This window comes from Cervus canadensis, chromosome 16 (genome assembly GCF_019320065.1).
Source record: "Cervus canadensis isolate Bull #8, Minnesota chromosome 16, ASM1932006v1, whole genome shotgun sequence".
NCBI lineage: Eukaryota > Metazoa > Chordata > Mammalia > Artiodactyla > Cervidae > Cervus > Cervus canadensis.
Window position 1 is genome coordinate 24,368,389 of NC_057401.1, and position 23,158 is coordinate 24,391,546.

Below are 23,158 nucleotides of genomic sequence, written 5' to 3' on the forward strand. Positions count from 1 at the left end.
ACAATTTTCAGTTTTACATTTTGGACTAGAGTTTACATCTAGGGCTTTGAGTTAATTTTTAAGTATGGCACAGGCATGAATGAAGGGGTTTTTTTCCCCCCTGCATTTCAATACACAATTATTTTATCTTGATTTAAAGACTATTTTTCTCAATAAGAAAAAGGCTTCTAATAATTATGCCTGATCAGTAACATAAAGAGCAGCATCAAAAGAAATGAGAATCAGCTGTTCTGTCCAAATTACCTTTCCAGCTCTCCCTCTATGAAGTCCCCAGAGGGGGATGTCTTAAGGAAAGACTTACAGGTCTTCTTCCCTCATGCTCTTAATCCTCACCCTCCAACAGTTCAGCTTTCATCGTTTATTATTAATTGAATTCTCACATAAAATTTCTCTTGAATGAGAGGTTAAATAATTTTTTAGATGAAAAAAAAAAACCTGATGCAGTAACAAACTAGGTAACATCTGCAGTTATCCTTTGGTTTTAAATTCCTAAGATCCATTTTCTAAAACTAGAATAACCACTGAAATTGATCCCCAACTAAGTTTAGTTTGTATGCTTAATCACTGGGCTTTAAACAGCATCACCTATATTAATTTAAAAAATACATTATGTAACAATATTCAATAGAAATCATAATAATACTATTTCCCTTACCTTCCAATTAAGATTCTAGCTTCTATCTAATTTCAGATACAAATACAATAGTAGTCTAGTGTTGAGTAATAGAAATGGTATATTGTTAATAAACGGGTTTACCTTATGTAACAGTGACATTAAAATGCTGTTTCTTTCTACATCTTTTAAGACACTCATGAGGATTTACTTCACATTTTGAAATATTTTTATAATTAATGATACATATTTTTAGAATCATTTTTGTTCAAAATGCAAACATAATCAACTTCAACTGCTCAGTATTTCTGGGTGTACTCTTTAGCCCCTGGTCTTATGATTTTGCTACTTATCATGTTTGCCACTCAACAGTGTGTAGGAACAAGAAGACATAAAACCCCTACTGGCATTACCTTACCTATTCGATTACTTAATACTTCCATTTTAATATAAAGCTAAATGAATGGGTAAAACTTCAGTTTGAAAATTACCTGTGGGTTTTAGTTTTCCATATTAAGTATCAATTCAAGAACTATGAATAATTATACATAAGACTTCAACTGATTTCAACTGGAAAATCATATTGATATATTGACCACTATACTTTAAGAAAAACATAACAAAGCTGGGGAAAATCTAAAAAGAACAAAACTCATTAAAAAGTATACAACTGATTTTAGGGAATATAATTAAAAACACAAAACTCAAAGCAGTTTGTATATCTCTGGTATGCGTCACAGCACCTTTTTAGAGCAATAGATTGTTGTCAGACTTACTCATTTTATGAACTAGTAAGAAACGCTACTGACAAACTCTAAAATTTGAAACTTTACTGTAGACAGTAAACCTCGTAATACTGGAATGAGAGAGTAATCTCTTGAGGTTTAAAAGAGATAGTCATTGGAAAAAGTAAAATAATAGTATCCTCATTAATTAATGAACACGTGGCATGTGTAAATCCTCTTCCTCTCACACACATATCTGCCTCATTGCTTTTATCCTTGACTAAGCAAATGATATTTGGGGAGTTTTTGTTTGTTTTTTTACTACGCCTCACAGTGTGCAAGATCTTAGTTCTCCAAACTATGGATGGAACCCGGGGCTCCCCTGCGGTGGAAGCTTGAAGTCTTTACTACTGGACCATCAGAGAATTCCCAGCAAGTGATATTTGATTAACATTTGATGAATAGGTAGATGGTACTTGAATGAAGAGCTAGTGAATTGGTAAAAAGCAGCTAGGCATAATTAACTGAAATCTGAATGCCCTGAAGCAGTGAAGAACAGCAAGGGCCAGGCTTGGTGCGGCTGAAGCAAAGAGTTAAATAAAAGACGGAGATACAAGATAAACTTAGAAACGCAGGAGTTAAATCACGAAAGACCTCAAAGGCCATGATAGGATTTTAATGTTTACTCTCAGGTCAGTAAGAAACACCAAAGAATTTTAGACAAGAGGATGACACAACCAGCACTTTAGAAAGACTATTCTGGTCATCCTGTGGAAAATGAATTAGAGGAAGATTAAAGTATCTATGGAGATCAATTAAGAAACACCGCAGCAATCCAGGCGAAAAATGATGGTAGCCTTAACTAGGATGATAGCAAGGCCAGTACACAGATCTAATAGAGAATTTAAAGACAAAACCAACCAGTCTTAAGCATAAGCAGACTTCCAAACTGTCCATTTACTTCTCTATTTATTTTTTATCTGTTTATATCTTTAAGATGCAAATAGAAACTTAAATGTGACCTATTATACAGGTTCAAAATGAAGTGGCAAAAGAATGTACAATCAGAAGGAGAGTAGCTAAGAAACATACCCATATATCTGATAATTGTAAACCAAATATAGAATGAAAAATACATCTATACAATTGCATGTTTTTACTAGAAGTCTTAGAAACTTTTTACAAAATGTATACTGTTGTACAATATAAACATAATAACAAGTTGCATCTAAAGTAACACCACATACAGAAAAATATGAGTACCAAAACTCAATCTGCTCCTGATTAACAGAAGAACATTATTCATTTGTTGACAGTTGTAGTTACTCATACATAATGCAGAAATAGGATGTGTATGTGTGTATACACACATATATATGCACAGAAACACTAACAATCATTGGTTCCAGAAAAACCCAATATACTTAATTTTAGATGGTCCTACTGTGTCTTACAATTTAACTGAGAAAATCACAAATAATATATTCATTACAAAACAAAAAAAAAAATTTCTGGTGTCTACTTATAAACATCACAAAAACGGAAGCCTTTTGTAATTTTAATTTGATGTTTGTGTATGACTTAATATTTGTGTAAAATGCTTAACACAAATTATCTTTTTATAATGATTATTTCTTCTTAAAATTTATATACAATCAAGAAATCACTATCCTAGAAGAACCCTGACCACCATACTGAAAAATCTGTTGTACAAAAATAACCCTGAAGGCAGAATCCTAACAGTGTATAATAGAAAATTCTTACCAATTTTTCATCAACTGTTATGAGTTGCGTGTCTCGAGTTTGGTCCTGTGCCAGCCTCCATGTGGAAGTGCTCAACGACCTGCAGTGCGAGACTTTAAGTTAAAAAATGATCCATGCAATGAGAAAAGAGAGGCAGACAAATCTTACATAAACCAGCTACTTTAACAGTATCAGTCTCATAAAACAAAAAGAACAGAAGGAAAGAGGGCACAAAAAATCCTTTTTCTCCACAATTAGTTCTGTCTGCTGAGATTTTGGCAGAGTCTCACTAGACAGTTCACAAAAGGCTGCACTTTATGGCAGTCTATAGGCTCTCAGTCATAGAAGGCCCCCAATAACAAGAACTGTTCTGCTCTCTATAAATGTACACTGGCTAGTTTGTCATTATGAGGAGGAAAAATGCAGAGCTATATCAACCCTTCTAGAAGGCTGATTCCTAAAGGATGCCATCAGAAAGAAACAAATATCTCAATCAAATTCTTAGTGGAATAAAGAAAAAGCTGTGCAATTAACACAAGATTAAGAAAAAGTTTCTTTGCTCTAATTTCAAATCAAAAGTAGCTTAAATAGGAATGATTTGTATGATCATTTAATATTATTGTTTTAATCCTGGATCCCGTTCACAGAATTGAAGAAAGTCTGAATAGTTAAAATAGAAACATTAAGTCAGCAATAAAATCAGGACAGAATCTAACTCTTTTACATTAGTATGGTCTCACCCTCAACCCAAAGCAGCCTGGCGCTAGTGGTAAAGAACATGCCTACCAATGCAGGAGATGTAAGAAAAGTGTGTTCCATCCCTGGGTTGGGAAGATCCTCTGGAGAAGGAAACAGCAGCCCACTCTAGTATTCTTGCCTGGAAAATCCTATGGACAGAGGAGCCTGGTGGGCTACAGTCCATGCAATCACAAAGAGTTGGACACGACTGAGCGACTAACACTACTACTACTAACAGATTTTTAAATTTCATGTACACATTGTAGTTTACACCAATGAATGTAATAGCCATCAATGATTGTGACAATTTAGCTTTTTAAAATTTTGCAAAATATTAAGCCATCCTATGTAGATTTCTTTTTTGAAAGTAAGTTGATATATAAAATTGACCTAAACCAGCCCAATATACTGTACTTAAGTTCAATTATTTCACTTAATGCAATATAATCACCAACATAATTTTGATGTTGTTGTTCAGCCACTAAGTAATGTCCAACTGTTTTACGATACAACATAACCACCAATAATTGATGCAAAACTTCAGGCCAATGTTTAATTTTCAATAGCTACATGGTTTTATAAAAAAAATCTACTTACTAACAATATAAAGATGACTCATAATACAAAAGGTTTTATTTCATGAACATATATTTTCTAAAAAGGGTTCATTATTTTCCCAAATTAACACCATTCATTTCCACTGCAAATACCCTGCTCAGAAATATATCCACACAAAAGAATATACTAAAGAAGTATAATTAAGCACCTTTGAAATCTATTTACTCTGGAAATCACTAAGATCAATAACCACATTTTGAATACTTTTAACCAAATCCATCTACTGCAAGGAAAAAAAAAAAGAGGCAATGAAAAGGGTACTCAGGAAAACTTGAAATATTAGAAGTATTAGAAAATGTAGCTATATTACAAGGAAATGAAACTACATAATTCCTCTAATGAACAGAAGTATTAGATCAAAATAGTGCAAATTAGATAGATTAAAACTATAATCCATGAATTGTACAATTTTAAACTCTGCAGTAGATTTGACTGATTTAAAGAATTTTAAATTGTATGATAAAATCTTATTGTAAATTAGTCAAAACACAAAATAAATTTTTAAAAACTTCTAAAGTATACATACTTTAAGGATTTGTTGTTCAGTCACTAAGTCGTGTCTGACTCTGCAACCCTATGGACTGCAGCATGCAAGGCTTCCCTGTCCTTCACTATCTCCCGGAGTTTGCTCAAACTCATGTCCATTGAATTGGTGATGCCATCCAACCAACTCATCTTCTGTTGACCCCTTCTCCTCTTTCTTTCAATTGTTCCCAGCATCAGTGTCTTTTCCAGTGAGTTGAAACTTTGTGCCAGGTGGCCAAAACACTGGAGCTTCAGCTTCAGCATTAGTCCTTCCAATGAATATTCAGCATGGATTTTCTTTAGGATTGACTGGTTTGATCTCCTCGCAGTTCAACGGACTCTCAAGAGTCTTCTCCAACACCAGTTTGAAAGCATCAATTCTTCAACGCTCAGCCTTCCTTATGATCCAACTCTCACACCTTTACATGACTACTGGAAAAACCATAGCTTTGACTAGACGGACTTTTCTTGGCAAAGTGATGTCTCTGCTTTTTAATACACTATCTAGGTTTTGTCATAGTTTTTCTTCCAAGGAGCAAGCGTCTTTTAATTTCATGACTATAGTCATCATGTGCAGTGATTTTGAAGCCCAAGAAAACAAAGTCTGTCACTGTTTCCATTGTTTCCCATCTATTTGCCATGAAGTGATGGGACTGGATGCCAAGATCTTTGTTTTCTGAATGTTAAGTTTTAAGCTAGCTTTTTCCACTCTCCTCTTTCACCTTCATCAAGAAGCTCCTTAGTTCCTCTTCACTTTCTGCCATTAGGGTGGTGTTATCTGCATATCTGAGGTTTTGATATTTCTCCTGGCAATCTTGATTCCAGATTGTGCTTCATCCAGCCCAGCATTTCGCATGATGTACTCTGCATAGAAGTTAAATAAGCAGGGTGACAATATACAGCCTTGATGTATAGGGCTTCCCTGGTGGCTCAGACAGCAAAAAATCTGCCTGCAGCACAGGAGACCCAGGTTCAATCCCTGGGTCAGGAAGATTCTCTGAAGAAGTAAATGGCAACCCACTCCAGTACTCTTGCCTGGAAAATCCCATGGGTGGAGGAGCCTGGCAGGATACAGTCCATGGGGTTGCAAAGAGTCGGACACAACTGAGCCACTTCACTTTCCCAATTATGAACCAGTCTGCTGTTCCATGTCCGGTTCTAACTGTTGCTTCTTGATCTGCATAAGAGGTTTCTCAGGAGGCAGGTAAGGTGGTCTGGTATTTCTATCTCTTTAAGAATTTTCCACAGTTTGTTGTGATCCACACAATCAAGGGCTTTAGGATAGTCAATGAAGCAGAAGGAGATGTTTTTCTGGAACTTTCTTGCTTTTTCTATGATCCAACAGATGTTGGAAATTTGATCTCTGGTTCCTCTGCCTTTTCTAATTCCAGCTTATACACATGGAAGTTCTCAGTTCATGCACTGTAGAAGCCTAGCTTGAAGGATTGTGAGCGTTACCATGCTAGCATGTGAAATGAGTGCAATTGTGCAGTAGCTTGAACATTCTTTGACATTGCCTTTCTTTGAGATTGGAAGGAAAACTGACCTTTTCCAGTCCTGTGGCCACTACTGAGTTTTCCAAATTTGCTGGCATACTGAATGCATCACTTTAACAGCATCAACTTTCAGGATTTGAAATAGCTCAGCTGGAATTCCATCACCTCCACTAGCTTTCTTTGTAATGATGCTTCCTAAGGCCCACTTGACTTTGCACTGCAGGATATATGGCTCTACGTGAGTGATCACACCATCGTAGTTATCCAAAGTCATTAAAATCTTTTTTGTGTAGTTCTTCTGTGTATTCTTTTCACCTCTTCTTAATATCCTCTGCTTCTGTTAGGTCTATACCATTTCTGTCCTTTATTGTGCCCATCTTTGCATGAAATGTTTCCTTAGTATCTCTAATTTTCTTGAAGAGATCTCTAGTCTTTCCCATTCTATTGCTTTCTCTATTTCTTTGCACTGTTCACTTAAGAAGGCTTTCTTATCTCTACCTGATATTCTTTGGAACTCTGCCTTCAGATGGGTGTATCTTTCCTTTTCTCCTTTGCTTTTTGCTTCTCTTGTTTTCTTAGCTATTTGTAAGGCCTCCTCAGACAACCATTTGCCATTTTGCATTTCTTTTTCTTGGAGATGGTTTTGATCACCACTTCCTGTACAATATTATGAACCTCCATCCAAAGTTTCTTCAGGCACTCTATCAGGTCATACCCATTAGAAAGTATTAGCTGTTCAGTGGCAAGCGATTCTTGCAACCCCATGAACTGTAGCCTGCCAGGTTTCAAAGTCCACTGAATTCACCAGGCAAGAATACCAGAGTGGGTTGCCATTTCCTTCTCCAGGGGATCCCAACCCAAGGATCAAACCTAAAGTTACCAGGGAAGCCCTCATACTCATGAGGATAGTTACAAAAATAATAATAAGTATTGGTAGAATATGGAGAAATAAGAACCCTTGTGCACTGCTAGTAAGAATGTAAAATGCAGTTGCTGTGGAAAACAGCATGGCAGTTTCTAAAAAAAAATTAAACTCAGAATTAACATATGGTCCAGCAATTCCACTTATGGGTACATCCCCAAAATAATTGAAAACAGAGACTCAAATAGATACTTGTACACAAATATTCATAGCAGCATTATTAGCAACGATCAAAAAGCAAAAACTGTCAAATATTAATAATCATATTTTAGTTGACCATGTATCATAATACTAGGAAGTATACATGTAGAAATAACTAATATGCAATGATTAGTAAACAAATGGCAATTTTATTTTGCTATTGTACTTATTTTTGAGAAACTTAGAAATTTAATTTGCTCCATGAACCTGCCTTGCTATCTACTCATTTCTTTTATTAACTGACCTGTACATTTCCAAGTTTCTTAAGTGTCAATCTAAATTCTGAGTTCAAAGGATAAACCATGAGGGCTGTGATGTTATCAGTTATTATTAGAGTGTACAGATGATCAATTTTATTTAGCTTTTTGTATAAATTTCCTGAAAGAAAATGAGGTATCCTGGAAATGGATATTAAGAGATATTATTTCTAACTCTGATTTTACTACTTACTATTGTGTCTATGAACAAATCATTTAACCCCTCTGCATCTCAATTTCATTTTTGTATATTTGTAACATGAAGCTGGTTGCTCTATTTTCTTTCCAATGATGAGTCTGTGCTATTCTAATAAGTGGATCAGATCATAGTTTTAGTTTGTTTTAAAAGGCAATCTTTTTGCCTGAAAAATCCCAAGGACAGAGGAGCCTGGTGGGCAACAAAGGATCGCAGAGTCAGACATGACTGAGCACCTAAACAAGCTTATAGAGAAAATTTAAACTGTCTTCATCATACTGTACTCACCTGACAGAAGCAAGAAAGAACTAATTATTAACAGGGAAAATAAACACCAGAGGTCAAGAGATCATTTTAATATTCTGGGAAAATATGCAGAGTAAAAGGAAAGGCAAAGATCTACAAAAGATTTGGTTAAATTCAGTGGAAACAACAGAGAATATAATTTATAATATATTCACAAATGAGTTATTTAATTCTAGTTTAAATTTATTCCAATAATGTCTAATCTTCACCTAAGCAATTAATATTATCTTAAAATGTTCAGCTGATCAAGTGAAAATTATAATACCTTGCTAGTAGATATCTTATGCTTTTCTGAGCCAGGTAGAACTCATAGCAGGAACTAACAGCTGTTGTGCCTGGGGGAACAACCCAAGCTAAAACCTTAAACTAATTCTTTGAGAGTCATCCAACAGACTAAGGAAAGATCTGTGTAAGAGGGATAAGAGTAATTATGCTCACATACCAGACTTTGGAATGGAACTGAAGAGTATAAGGAGGAGAATGCGGGCAAGGGTAATTTTGGAAGGTAGTAACAAAGAATCTGAAGGGCATAATAGAAATCATAAAGGAGAAAGAAATACGTTTAAGTTTATACCAACAGGGTATCAAAATAAATATATATGAGTTTAACAAAGGGAATAAGAAATTTAGATGTTGTGGTGATGACAGTAATAATATTACAAAACACAACAAATATATGAAAAGTTCATATTTATGAAGGCCAAATCATTGAGCTATACTGGTCATTAAGCAATAACTTTACTGGTTTGGAATGCCTTAAAGAAAGGAATTGAACACACACATACTTTTGGCATATCTTGTAAATAATGGAAGCTAGTTTACCGTAAAGATGTCAGTTATTAATCTACAAATTAAATATAATAATTATGAAACCTCTAACAGAATTTTTATAAAGTTAGATGATTCTCATTAGGGAAAAGTAACTCACAAAAACAGCCAAGAAAATTTTGAAAAACAATCAGAGGCATATTTTGGAGATGTTGCAGGTTCACTTTCAAACTACTGCAATAAAGGAAATATAGCTATAAAGAAAGTCACAAATGTTTTGGTTTGCTGGAGCATATAATAGTTATATTTGTACTATACTATAGTCTATTAAGTGTGCAATAGCATTGTATCTTTTTTTAAAAAATGTTAATTTTAAAATACTTTATTGCTAAAAAATGCAAAGCATCAACTGAGACTTCAACAAGCCACAATCTTTCTGAAATAGTAAATCAAGGATCAGTGATCACTGTCTTAAAAAAAGGTGGTAATAATAATGAAAGAGTTTGAAGTAAAATGAGAATTCCCAAAATGTGACAGACAGAAGTGACCAAATGCTGTTGGGAAATGGTGCTGACAGACTTGCTCAATGCAGGGCTTCCACAAACCTTCAATTACTGTATCTGCGAAGCACACTAAAATAAGGTATGCCTGTATAAAGCATGATTTGCCTTACCAATTAATATGTTATAGCAATTAAAATATCATGGTGTTAGCACAGGCACAGACATATAGATCAAATAAATAGTTCAAAGTACAGAAACAAATTACTTAGATCTGTAAATTTATTATATGATAAAAGTGCAATTTCAATTCTGTGGTGAAAAGCTAGAATATTCAGTAAATGATACTGAGACAACTAGCTATTCTTCCATGGAAGAAAAATATTTAAATCCTCTTATAAAATAGTTACATCATATACCAAGGAATTCCAGATAGAGTAATACATATACACACTGTATTGTTTGTATAAATTACTGGGATAAAACATAATAGTTTTTAAAATCAAAATACAATATCCACTGGACTTTCTTGGTGGTTAAGAATCCACCTGCCAATGCAAAAGACATGGATTCAATCCCTGGTCCAGGAAGGTCCCACATGCCACAGAGCAACTAAGCTTGTGCACAATTACTAAGCCTGTGCTCTAGAGCCTGTGAACTGCAACTGCTGAGCTCACACACCTAGAGCCTGTGTTCCACAATAAGAGAAGCCATTGCAATGAGACCGTGCACTACAATGAAGAGTAGACCTCATTTGCCCAACTAAAGAAAGCCCATGTGCAGCAAAGACCCAGCACAGACAAAAACAATTAATTTTTAAAAAAGGCTATCTGTGAACTGTAGACTATCCACAAAGCAAAATAACTTCTGAACAATAGAAGGCACTGCAGACTAAATTAAAGGAAAAATCAGAGATAATAAGTATGGTACACAGAGTAGATAAAAGACTAATACCTAGAATATATAAAGGACTCAGGAATCAAGAAAAAAATCACCCTCAAAATTGGAGGACTAAAGCAGGGTATGAACACAGTAGACATTAATGCCAACTATGTTGCTAATCACCTTAACAACTCATTGACCAGAGACATATTAATACGTCTTTTGTTACCCCTATATTACTAACCAGAGATGTTTCCATATTCACTTACATAATAAATCACCAGCCACAGGCATTAGTTTCTGCAATAATGCCCCAGTCAACGTGTTAAATGAGAAAAGACTACACCAATGGGAAGAGAAAATGTGTCAAGTGATGGAAACAAAAACCCAGGACCCAGTGATGTTTCCTGAAAGAACCCCATTTTAAATACAGACACAGACATTAAAAGTAAAAAGATGAACAACAACAAAAAAGTAAAGAGATGGAGAAAGACACACCATGCTTACGGAAATTAAATGTCACTTCTGTAGCTATATTAATCTCTAAGCAAATCTCAGCAAAAAGAACATTATCACAAACAAAGAAGGGCATTACATCATCATAAAGGAGTCGATTCTCCAAGAAAACATTAACAGTTCTAAAGTATATGCCACCTTTAGAGCATGTCAAAATATGTGAGGAAGAAAACTAAAAGAACTGCGAGGAGAAACAAAGAAATCCATTAGTATAGCTGGAGACTTCACTACTCTTTTAATAGTAATTTGACAGAGCCACTAGGCAGAATATCAGTAAGGATAGAGTTGAACTGAAGAGCCCATTCAATCAACTGAATTTAAGACATTTATGGAATGCTTGCTTCATCCAACAACAGCAGAATATACATTAATATATATACATGAAATATACATGGAACAGTCACAAAGATAAACCACCTTCTGGGCCATAATATACATTAACAAATTAAAAAAAAATAAAAAAACACACCATGTATATGCTCAGTCAACAATGGAATTAAACTAGAAATAAGCAACAGAAAACCAGAAAATCCCTAATTACAGTTGACTCTCTAACGACATGCATTTGAGCTGCATAGGTCCACTTACACATAGATTTTTTTTAAGTACATTCATGTACTATAAATGCGTTTTCTCTTCCTTATGATTTCCTCAACATTTTCTTTTCTCTAGCTTACTTTATTGTAAGAATATAGTATATAATATATACAACATACAAAATAATTTAATCAACTATTCATGTCATCAGTAAGGCTTTTGGCCAATAGTATGCTATTTGTAAGATATCAGGTTTGGAGGGAGTCAAAATTATACATAAATTTTCAAAGTCACAGGGAAGCACCCCTAACCCCCATGATACTTAAGAGGTATTTGTATTTGGAGACTAAACAACATACTTCTAAATAACTTATGTGTCAAAAGAGGAATTCTCAAGAGAAATTTTAAAATATTTTGAACAAAATGAAAATATATTTCAAAATTTTGTGGGATACACCAAATGCAGTGTTTAGAAATTTATAACACTGAATGTATATATTAGAAAAAAAAAAGGAATATTCAACCACCTGTTTCCACTATAAGAAACTATAGAAGAGAGCAATCAATATAACCTCAAGCATTTCCACTGGGGCTTTGCTCTATATTCTGGGTTTGGGCCACAGGCTGTTCCCACAGCAACAGGAACCTAAACAACAGCCTCTGTCACAAAGCACACATTTCTGTCAGATTCTCCACTCGGGCCCTCAAAGACCTGCTACGGTGTGGACTGGACCAAAGCCCCTTCATGTCTGAAGAAGCTTCTCACCCAAATGATTGGCTGTTCCTCCCAATCGTCACTCTGAACTTGTGGACATGAAACACCTTGAAACAGTCCCTGCAGAAGGCTTCTCCTCTTGTATCCCGAGGGCAGGTAGCCATCACAACGCTAAGACCTAGGTACACCCAACTGCCTGCAGGCCTGAGTGCTGGACACCTCATACCAAACAACCAGCAAGACAGTAACACAGCCCCCCTCATCAAAAGAAAGGATGCCTATAGCCATACTAAGCTCACAGACACCTCAAACCATACCACCTGACACCGTCCTTCCCATAAGAGGATAAACACTCAGCATCACCCACCAGAGTATAGATTACTATCCCTCCCACCAGGAAGGGTGTACAATCCCCTGGACCAACCTCACCAACCAAGGGGCAAACAACAGAAGTGGAAAGGAGCCTGCAGTGGATAGAAAGGAGATCATAAACAAACTAAGTTAAACAAAATGATACAAAAGAGAAATATGCTGCAGAGGAAGAAGCAAGGTAAAAACCCACAAGATCACATAAATGAAGAGAAAATAGGCAATCTACTTGAAAATAATTCACAGTAATGACAGTAAAGATGACTCAAAGACTCAGAATGGAGGCATAGACCGAGAAGATATAAGAAATGTTTAACAAAGACCTAGCAGAACTAAAAAACAATCAGTGATAAACACAACTAAAGTGGCAAACACACTAGATGGAATCAATAACAGAATAACTGAGGAAGAAGAACAGATAAGTGAGTTAGAAGATAAAATGGTGAAAATAACTGCTGTGGAGCAGAATAAAGAACAAAAAGAAATGAGGACAGTCTCAGAAACTTTTAGGACAGCATTAAATGTACCAATGGAAACAGTGACAGACTTTATTTTCTTGGGCTCCTAAATCACTGCAGACAGTGACTGCAGCCGTGAAATTAAAAGATGCTTGCTCCTTGGAAGAAAAGCTCTGATAAACCTAGACAGCATATTAAAAAGCAGAGACATTACTTTGCCACCAAAGGTCCGTTTAGTCAAACTATGGTTTTTCCAGTAGTCATGTATGGATGTGAGAGTTGGACTATAAAGAAAGCTGAGCGTCAAAGAACTGATGCTTTTGAACTGGTTTTAAAGAAGACTCTTGAGAGTCCCTTGGACTGTAAGGAGATCCAATCAGTCCATCCTAAAGGAAATTAGTCCTGAATATTCAGTGGAAGGACTGACGCTGAAGCTGAAACTCCAATACTTTAGCCACCTGATGCGAAGAACTGACTCACTGAAAAAGACCCGATGACAGGAAAGACTGAAGGTAGGAGGAGAAGGGGACGACAGAGGATGAGATGGTTGCATCACTGACTTGATGGACATGAGTTTGAGCAAGCTTCAGAGTTGGTGATGGACAGGGAAGCCTGGCATGCTGCAGCCCGTGGGGTTGCAAAGAGTTGGACACGACTGAGAAACTGAACTGGACTGACTGAAATGTACCAACAGTCAAACTATATGGGTCCCACGAGAAGAAAAAGGGTTTGAAAAAATATTTGAAGACATTACAGTTGAAAACTTCCTAACATGTTACCAGCAGTCATGTACGAATGTGACAGTTGGACAATAAAGAAGGCTGAGTGCCAAAGAACTGATGTTTTCAAACTGTGGTGCTGGAGAAGACTCTTGAGAGTCCCTTGGAATGCAAGGAGATCAAACCTGTCAATCTTAAAGGAAATCAACCTTGAACATTCACTGAAACAACTGATGCTGAAGCTCCAATACTTAGGCCACCAGATATGAAGAGCTGACTCACTGGAAAAGACCCTGATGCTGGGAAAGATTGAGGGCAGGAGGAGAAGGGGGCAACAGAAGATGAGATGGTTGGATGGCATCCATGACTCAATGGACATGAGTCTGAGCAAACTCAGGGAGATGGTGAAGGACAGGAAGCCTGGCATGCTGTAGTTGAAGAAGCTGGAAAGAGTCAGACATGACTTAGTGATGAATAACAAGAGTATAGGAAAGGAAATCGCTCACCCAAGTCCAGGAAGCACAGAGAGTCCCATACAGGGTAAACCCAAGAAGAAATGCACCACGTCACATATCTGTCCAAGTAGCAAAAATTAAATTCAAAGAAAAAATATTAAAAGCAGAAAGAGAAAACAACAAACAACATACAAGGGAATTCCCATAAATATATTGGCTGATTTTTCAGCAGAAACTCTGCAGGCCAGAGGCAGTGGCAGGATATATTTAAAGTGATGAAAGGGAAAAACCAACAACCAAGATAACTCTACCCAGCAAGGATCTCAATCAAATTCAACTGAGAAATCAAAAGTTTTACAGACAAGCAAAAGCTAAGAGAATTCAGCACTATCAAACTAGCTCTACAAAAAACACTACAAGAACTTATCTAGGTGAGAAACATGAGAAGAAAAACATAAAAAAGAAAAAAACATACAAAAAGAAACCCAAACAAAATTAAGAAAATGGTAACACAGATTATCAAAAATTACCTTAAATGGAAATGCATTAAGTGTTCCAACCAAATGACACTGACTGGCTGAATGGATACAAAAATAAGGCTTGTACAGATGCTTTCTACAGGAGACCCACTTCAGGTCTAAGAAGACACATAGACTGAAAGTGAGGGGATGAAAAATATGTTCTATGCAAACAGAAATCAAAAGAAAGCTGGAGTAGAAATACTCATATCAGACAAAAAAGACTTTAAAATAAAGACTATTACAAGAGACAGTGAAGGATACTACATAATGATCTAAGGATCATTTCAAGAAGATATTAATCGTAAATATTTATGTGCCCAACACGGGAGCACTTCAGTGTATAAGGCAAATGCTAACAGCCATAAAACGGAGAATCAGCAATAACACAACAATAGTAGGGTACTCTAACACTACTCTTGTACCAATAGATAGATTATCCAGACAGAAAAGTGATAAGGAAACACAGCCCTTAAATGACACATTAAACTAAACAGACTTAACATTTATAGGTCATTCCAGCCAAGAAAAGCAAAATACACTTTTTCTCAAGTGTACACATAACATTCTCTATGATAGATCACATTTTGGGTCATAAAGCAAGCCATCGTAAATTTATGAAAACTGAAATCTTATCAAGCATCTTTTGCAACCACAATGCTATGAGGTTAGAAATCAATTACAGAAAAAAAGAAAACTGTAAAAAACACAAACATGAAGGCTAAAAAATACGTTACTACATAACAAAGACATCACAGTGAAGAAATCAAAGAAAAAATTTAAAAAATACTTAGAAACAGATGACAATGAAAACACAACAACCCGAAACCTCTGAGACACAGCAAAAGCAAATCTCAGAGGGAAATTTATAGCAATACAATTCTACCTCGAGAAGCAAGAAAAATCTCAAATAAACAACCTAACTTTTCATCTAGAGCAACTAGAGAAAGAAAAACAAATAAAACCAAAGTTAGTTAAAGGAAAGAAATCATATAGATTAGAGGAGAAATAAATGAAATAGAAATGAAGAAAACAATAGCAAAGATCAGTGAAACTAAAAATGGGTTGTTTGAGAAGATAAACCAGATAAAGTGAAGTGAAAGTTGCTCAGTCATGTCTGACTCTTTGTGACCCATGGACTATAGCACACCAGGCTTCTCTCCATGGAATTCTCCAGGCCAGAATACTGGAGTGGGTAGCTGCTCCCATCTTCAGGGGATCTTTGGAACCCAGGGATCAAACCCAGGTCTCCATGTTGCAAGCGGATTCTTTACCATCTGAGTCACCAGTTAAACGTTTAGCTTCCATCAAGGAAAAAAGGTAGAGGATTCAAATCAATAAAATTAGAAATGGAAAAGGATAAATTACAATGGACAATGCAGAAACCAAAGGATCATAATAGACTATCACAAGCAATTATATGCCAATGAAATGGACAATCTGGCAAAAATAGACAAATTCTTAAAAAAGTATAACCTTCTAAGACTGAACCATGGAGAAGTATAAAATATGAACAGAGCAATGACCAGTAATGAAACTGAAACTCTGGCTTTAATAAGTCTTCCAAAAAAACAAAAATCCAGGACCAGGTGGCTTCACAGGTGAATTCTATCCAACATTTAAGTAAGAGCTAAACTTTTCAATTTTATCCAAAAAAATTAGAGGGAGGAATACTCGTAAGCTCATTCTATGAAGTCACCATTACTCTGATACCAAAACCAAACAAAAGTATCACAAAAAAAGAAAACTACAGGACAATATCACCAATGAACATAGATGCAGAAAGTCATCAACACACAAAACACCAGCAAACTGAATCCAACAATACGTTAAAAGGGGATTCCTTGGTGGCTCAAACAGCCAAAGCAATCTTAAAAAAGAAAAACGGAGCTGGAGGAATCAGGCTTTCTGTCTTCAGACTATACTAAAAACCTACAGTCATCAAAACACTACAGTACTGGAACAAAAAAAGAAATATAGATCAATGCAACAATGGAAAGCCCAGTGATATACCCATGCACCTATGAACTCCTAATCTATGACAAAGGAGGCAAAAATATAGAGTGCAGACATTTTTTTCCAATATGTGGTGCTAGAAAAACTCTTTAAGGATGAAATTAGAACACCCCCTAATGCCACAAACAAAAAAACCCCCAAACCTCAAAATGCATTAAAGACCTAAATGTAAAGCTAGACATTATAAAACTGTCAGACAAAAACATAGGCAGAACACTCTGACATAAATCTCAGCAAGATCTTTTTTGACTCACCTCCGAGAGTAATGAAAATAAAACTAAAATTAAACCACTGAAACCTACTTACATTCAAAAGCTTTTGCACACTAAAGGAAACCATAAACCAGGTGAAAAGACAACCCTGAGAATGTGAAAGAAAAGTATTTGCAAATGAAGCAACTAGCATAAGGATTAATCTCCAAAATAGATAAAAGCTCATGTAGCTCAATATCAAAAAAACAACCCAATCAACAAATGGCAGAAGACCTAAATAGGCAGAAGACCTAAATAGACATTTCTCTAAAGAATACATGTAGAGGGACAACAAACACATGAAAAGATGCTCAATATCAATAATTATTAGAGAAATAACTTACACCAATAAGAATGACCATCAAAAAGTCTAGAAGCAATGAGTTCTGGAGAGGGTGTGGAGAAAAGGGAACACTGTTGGTGGGAATGTAAATTGATACACCCACCATATAACCAGCAAAACATACAGTATCATTTACATTATCACCAAAAAATAAATAATATTTAGGAGTAAGTCTAAGAAAGCATCTATATGAAGAATACTAGAAAACTCTGATGAAAGAAATCACAAACATCTAATAAAATGAAGGGGCTATTCCAAGTTCACCCATGCTCTTCCTGACTTAATATTGTTAAGGTGCCAGCCCTCCCCAAGTTACTCTATAGACCATCACATCCAAATCAAGATTCCAAAAAGTTATTTTGTGGGTATCAGCAAACTGATTCCAAATTCAAATAGAAGGACAAAAGATCCAAAATAGCATGATACTATGAAAGAAGGGCTTCCCTGGCAGCTCAGAGGTTAAAGCGTCTACCTGCAATGCAGGAGACATGGGTTCGATCCCTGGGTCAGGAAGATCCCCTGGAGAAGAAATGGCAACCCACTCCAGTATTCTTGCCTGGAGAATCCCATGGAGGAAGGAGCCTGGTAGGCTACAGTCTATGGGGTCGCAAAGAGTCGGACATGACTGAGCGACTTCACTTTCACTTTCATGAAAGAATAACAAAATCAGAGGACTAACACTGACTTCAGACTCACTACACATCAGTAATTAAGACAATGTAGCACTGACAAAAGAATAGACAAATAGATCAATGACATACAATTGATAGCCAAGAAACATACTACTCAAATAGAGTCAACTGATCTTTGGGAAAGAAGCAAAGGCAAGTGAAAAAAGATAATCTATTTAATATGAGGAACTAGAACATAGCTCCTGCAAAAGAATGAATCTACATCTAACCTTACACCTTTTACAAAAATTAATTCAAAAAACAGATCATAGCTCTGAATGTAAGAAACAAAACTATCAAACTTCTAGAACATAATGTAAAAGTCTAGGTGACTTTCGGTTGGTGCTGTTTTTAGACACCATAATGAAAGCACACATTAAAGAAAAAACTAGATGAGTTTGACTTTACCAAAATTAAAAGCTTTTGCTTTGTGAAAAACACTTTAAGAGAATGAAAAGCACAGAGTAGGAGAAAATATTTGCAAAACACATATCTGATAAAGAACTTTTATTTACAATATAAAAAGCCTTAAAATTCCAACAGTAAGAAAAAAACCCAATTAAAAAATGGGCAAAAGGGGACTTTTGTAGTGGTCCAGTGGTTAAGAATCTGACTGCCAATGCAGAGGACATGGGTTCAATCCCTGCTCCAGGAAGATCCTATATGACACAGGGCAACTAAGCCCATGAGCCACAGCTCCTGAAGCCCATATGCCCTAGAGCCCATGCTCCACAACAAGAGAAGCCGCCACAATGAGAAAGCCACATATCACAACTAGACAGCAGCCCCTGTTTGGGGCAACTAGAGAAAGTTCATGCAGAAACGAAGACCTAGTGCAGTCAAAAAAAAAAAAATAAATTTTTTTTTTTAAGTGGACAAAAGATCTGAACAGACACCTCACCAAAGAAGATATATGAAAGGTGTTTCAACATCATGTCATTTGGGAATTGAAAAATTAAGGTAACAATGAGATGCTACTACATACATGAATTAGAATGGGCTTCCCTGGTGGCTCAAATGGTAAAGAATCTGCCTGCAAGGCAGGAGACCCAGGTTCAATTCCTGGGTTGGGAAGAAGGGAATGGCTCCCCTTCCTGTATTATTGTTTGGAGAGTTCCATGGACAGAGGAGCCTGGTGGGTTACAGTCCATGGGGTCACAAAAAGACACAACTGAGTAACTAACACTTCCACTTCACTTATTAGAAAGACTAAAATCCAAAAAAACTGACAACACCAAATACTGTTGAGCATGTGGAGCAAGAAGTCTCATTCACAGTGGTAGAAATGCAAAATGGTATAATAACTTTAAAAGATAGTCTGGCAGATCTGTACAAAGCTAAACAAAGTCTCAACATACAATCAGCAACTGTGCTACTAGGGTTTACCTAAATGAACTGAAATTATATGTCCACACAAAATCTGCACAATAATGTTTATCACAGCTTTACTCATAATTGCCCAAAATCGGAAGCAACCAAATGTCCTTAAATAAGTAAACTGGTAAACTGTGGTGGAGCCACACAATGGAATGTAATTTAGTGGGGAAAAAAAAGAAATGGGCTGGAGAAAACATTTACAAATCACTTATATGACCACCTTTATGCAGAACATAAAGAAAACTACTTAAACTCAACAACAAAACCACCACCAACTCAATCCGAAAATGAACAGAAGACTTAAATAGACATTTCTCCAAAGGAGGTATACAAATAGCCAATAAGCACATGAAAAGATCTTCAACATAACTAGTTATTAGAAAATGCAAATTAAAACCAAAAGATACTGTATCATACTCATTAGGATGACAAAGCAGAGGAAGGGAAGGAGCAAGGGTTGGCAAGGATACAGAGAAACTGGAACCACTGGTTAGAATGTAAAATGGTGCAGGTGTTATGGAAAACAGTATGACAATTCCTCAAAAAATTTAAAACAGAATTACCAGATCATCCAACAATTATACTTTGGATATTTATCCAAAATAACTGAAAGCAGGTACACAACTTGGTATTTGTTCACCAAATGTTAATAGAAGCATTACTGACAGTAGCCAACAAAGGAAAAAAAAAAAAAAATCAGGTGTCCATTGGTGGATAAGCGGATTAAAAGTAATGCGGTATGTATGTACAAAAAAATTTTTATTCAGCCTTGAAAAGCAAGAAAGTTCTAACATATGCTACAACAGGATTATGAAACCTGAAGAAATGCTAAGTGAAATAAGTCAGAGAAGGACAAATGGTGCATGGTTCCATTCATACAAATTATCCAAGTAGTCAAATGCACAGACAGAAAATAGAATGGTGAGTGCCAGGGGCTAGTGGGAGGAATGATCAAGAGTTATTATTCAATGGGTACAAAGTTTCAGTTCTGTAAGATGAAAAACAGTTCTAGAGCTTTATGATGGTGATGGTTTCACAACAATATGAAAGTACTTAATGTCACTGCTGCTGCTAAGGTGCTAAGGTGCTTCAGTCATGTCCGACTCTTTGTGACCCCGTGGACTGTAGCCCACCAGGCTCCTCTGTCCATGGCATTTTCCAGATGAGAATACTGGAGTGGGCTGCCACACGCTCCTCCAGGTAACACCACCAAACTACACTGTAAAATGGTTCAAATGGTAAATTTTGTTATATACATTTTAATAATTAAAAAACTATATATGCCTTGTGAAGAAACTGCTAGACCCTGGTTTATGCTACCAATAAAGAGAAACACAGAGAAAGTGTGTCAACACCAAAGATTCATAGCTCTGCCTAGAGAAAGCAAGCCTCTTCGTGTATGTATGCCAAAGTACATGTAACAATTACTTGTGTCTTCACAAATGCTTAGAAGACCAAATTGAAGCCGCTGAACTTTAGTGTCAATATTGATACTGTCTCACATAATGTATTTTCCAAAATTAAAGTTTTTAAAAACTTCTAGCCTGGGTCTACAGAATACAAATTAAGTAATATTCTGGTGCCATACTTAATTACAATAACCATCTTTGTGATTTTTCAGCCCATTGCACTGGCACCACTATTCAACATGTTTTCCATTAAAATAGTTGGTAGTTTAGAATTATTTCATTAATAATGTTACAAATAAGCAAATAATAGCAAATGTTTTAAAATATATTTATGAAAATTTAATGGACAAAATACAAGGAAAAGCAAGCCCAGATGAACTCCCTGACTCCTCCACCAAAGTAAGTAAACTACTGAACATTTTCATTTATTTACCTAGCTCATCTTTTAGCATCAAGATCCTTAATTTAATCACAGTAATATTACTTCAAAGGTACTTAGTATCCTTTGAGGGGGAAAAAAATGGATTCTAAGAATCAACCATGCATAATTCTCTATGTTCCTCTAAAGACTGTGTTAGCTATCATGGCAGTGCACCAAAATTCCAGTTCTCCATCCAAACACATGGTGAGAGCACACTTCACAGCCGTCTCTGAACTTGGTGTGGGCATGTGACTTACTGCAGCCATCAGACTGAAAGGGGCAGTATCCCGCAGAAGCTTTAAAAATCGGTGTGTTATTACCTATCTCTTTTCTGTCAGAATGATGGTGAGTTTGGGTCCCCAAGTGAGGACAAATGGAGGAACAGAGTTCCCAGCTGTCCCACTAGGGACATGCACCATGAATAAGAAACCAATCTTTATCATTATAAGCCACAGAAATGTTAGGGTTTAGGATACTGACAGCTTGATAAGTCAAGTAATTTCCTAAGGAATGCCATATGAGAACTTAAATTATAGAGTGTCTTCTTACATTGCCTGTTTGAGGTTAGAAATGTTATAGAAGAAGACTTTACTATTTTCAACTGAATCAAGATGTCACTTTAAAAACTACATTTTTGGTGTTTCAGGGCAGCATGATTTATTTTCTTGTGCCTCCAAAGCTCAGAAGGGGTCAAAAAAAAATCATTATATGATTTGCTTCACACCAGCTTTAATGCTGTTTAATCATGAAGAGTTCACCTTATTTTAAAAAAGGCTATGTATTTTATCAATAACCTCAGGTATGCAGATGACACCACTCTAATGGCAGAAAGCGAAGAGGAACTAAAGTCTCTTGATGAAGGTAAAAGAGGAGAGTGAAAAAGCTGGCTTAAAACTCAACATTCAAAAAATGAAGATCATGGCATCCAGTCCTTAACTGTGTGGATCACAAAACTATAAAAAATTCTTAGAGATGGGAATACCAGACCACCTTACCTGCCTCCTGAGAAACCTGAATGCAGGTCAAGAAACAACAGTTCAAACCAGACACGAAACAAGAGACTGGTTCAAAATTGGAAAAGGAGTACGTCAAGGCTGTATGTCACCCTACTTATTTAACTTATATGCAGAGTACATCATGAGAAATGCTAGGCTGGATAAAGCTCTAGCTGGAATCAAGACTGCTGGGAGAAATATCAATAACCTCAGATATGCAGATAACACCACCCTTATGGCAGAAAGTGAAGAGGAACTTAAACAGCCTCTTGATGACGGTAAACAAGAGAGTGAAAAAGATGGCTTAAAGCTCAACATGCCAAAAACAGATCATGGCATCTGGTTCCATCACTTCATGACAAAGAGATGGGGAAACAATGGAAACTGACAGACTTTATTTTCTTGGGCTCCAAAATCACTACAGATGGTGACTGCAGCCATGAAATTAAAAGACTTGGTTCCTTGGAAGAAAAGCTATGACAAACCTAGACCATGTATTAAAAAGCAGAGACTTTACTTTGCTGACAAAGGTCTATCTAGTCAAAGCTACAGTTTTTCCAGTAGTCATGTAGGGATGTGAGAGTTGGACCATAAAGAAGGCTGAGCACTGAAGTAGTAATGGTTTTGAACTGTGGTGTTGGAGAAGACTCTTGAGAGTCCCTTGGACTGCAAGGGGATCAAACCAGTCAATCCTAAAGGAAATCAACCCTGAATACTCATTGGAAGGACTGATGCTGAAGCTCCAATACTTTGGCCACCTGATGTGAAGAACTAACTCATTAGAAAAGACCCTGATGCTGGGAAAGATTGAAGGCAGGAGAAAAAGGAGATGACAGAGGATGAGATGGTTGGATGGCATCATCAACTCAATGGACATGAGTTTAAGCAAACTTTGGGA

General features: G+C 36.2%; 1 protein-coding gene across 1 annotated transcript in view; it reads right to left on the reverse strand.

The window, feature by feature from the left end:
• Positions 1-23,158, reverse strand: part of NDUFS4 (NADH:ubiquinone oxidoreductase subunit S4) — a 121,996-nt gene that overhangs the window by 62,802 nt on the left and 36,036 nt on the right. Inside the window, exon 2 of the mRNA XM_043488661.1 lies at positions 3,103-3,181. Coding sequence (XP_043344596.1) covers positions 3,103-3,181 — 79 coding nt within the window. The remainder of the gene's footprint in view (positions 1-3,102; positions 3,182-23,158) is intronic.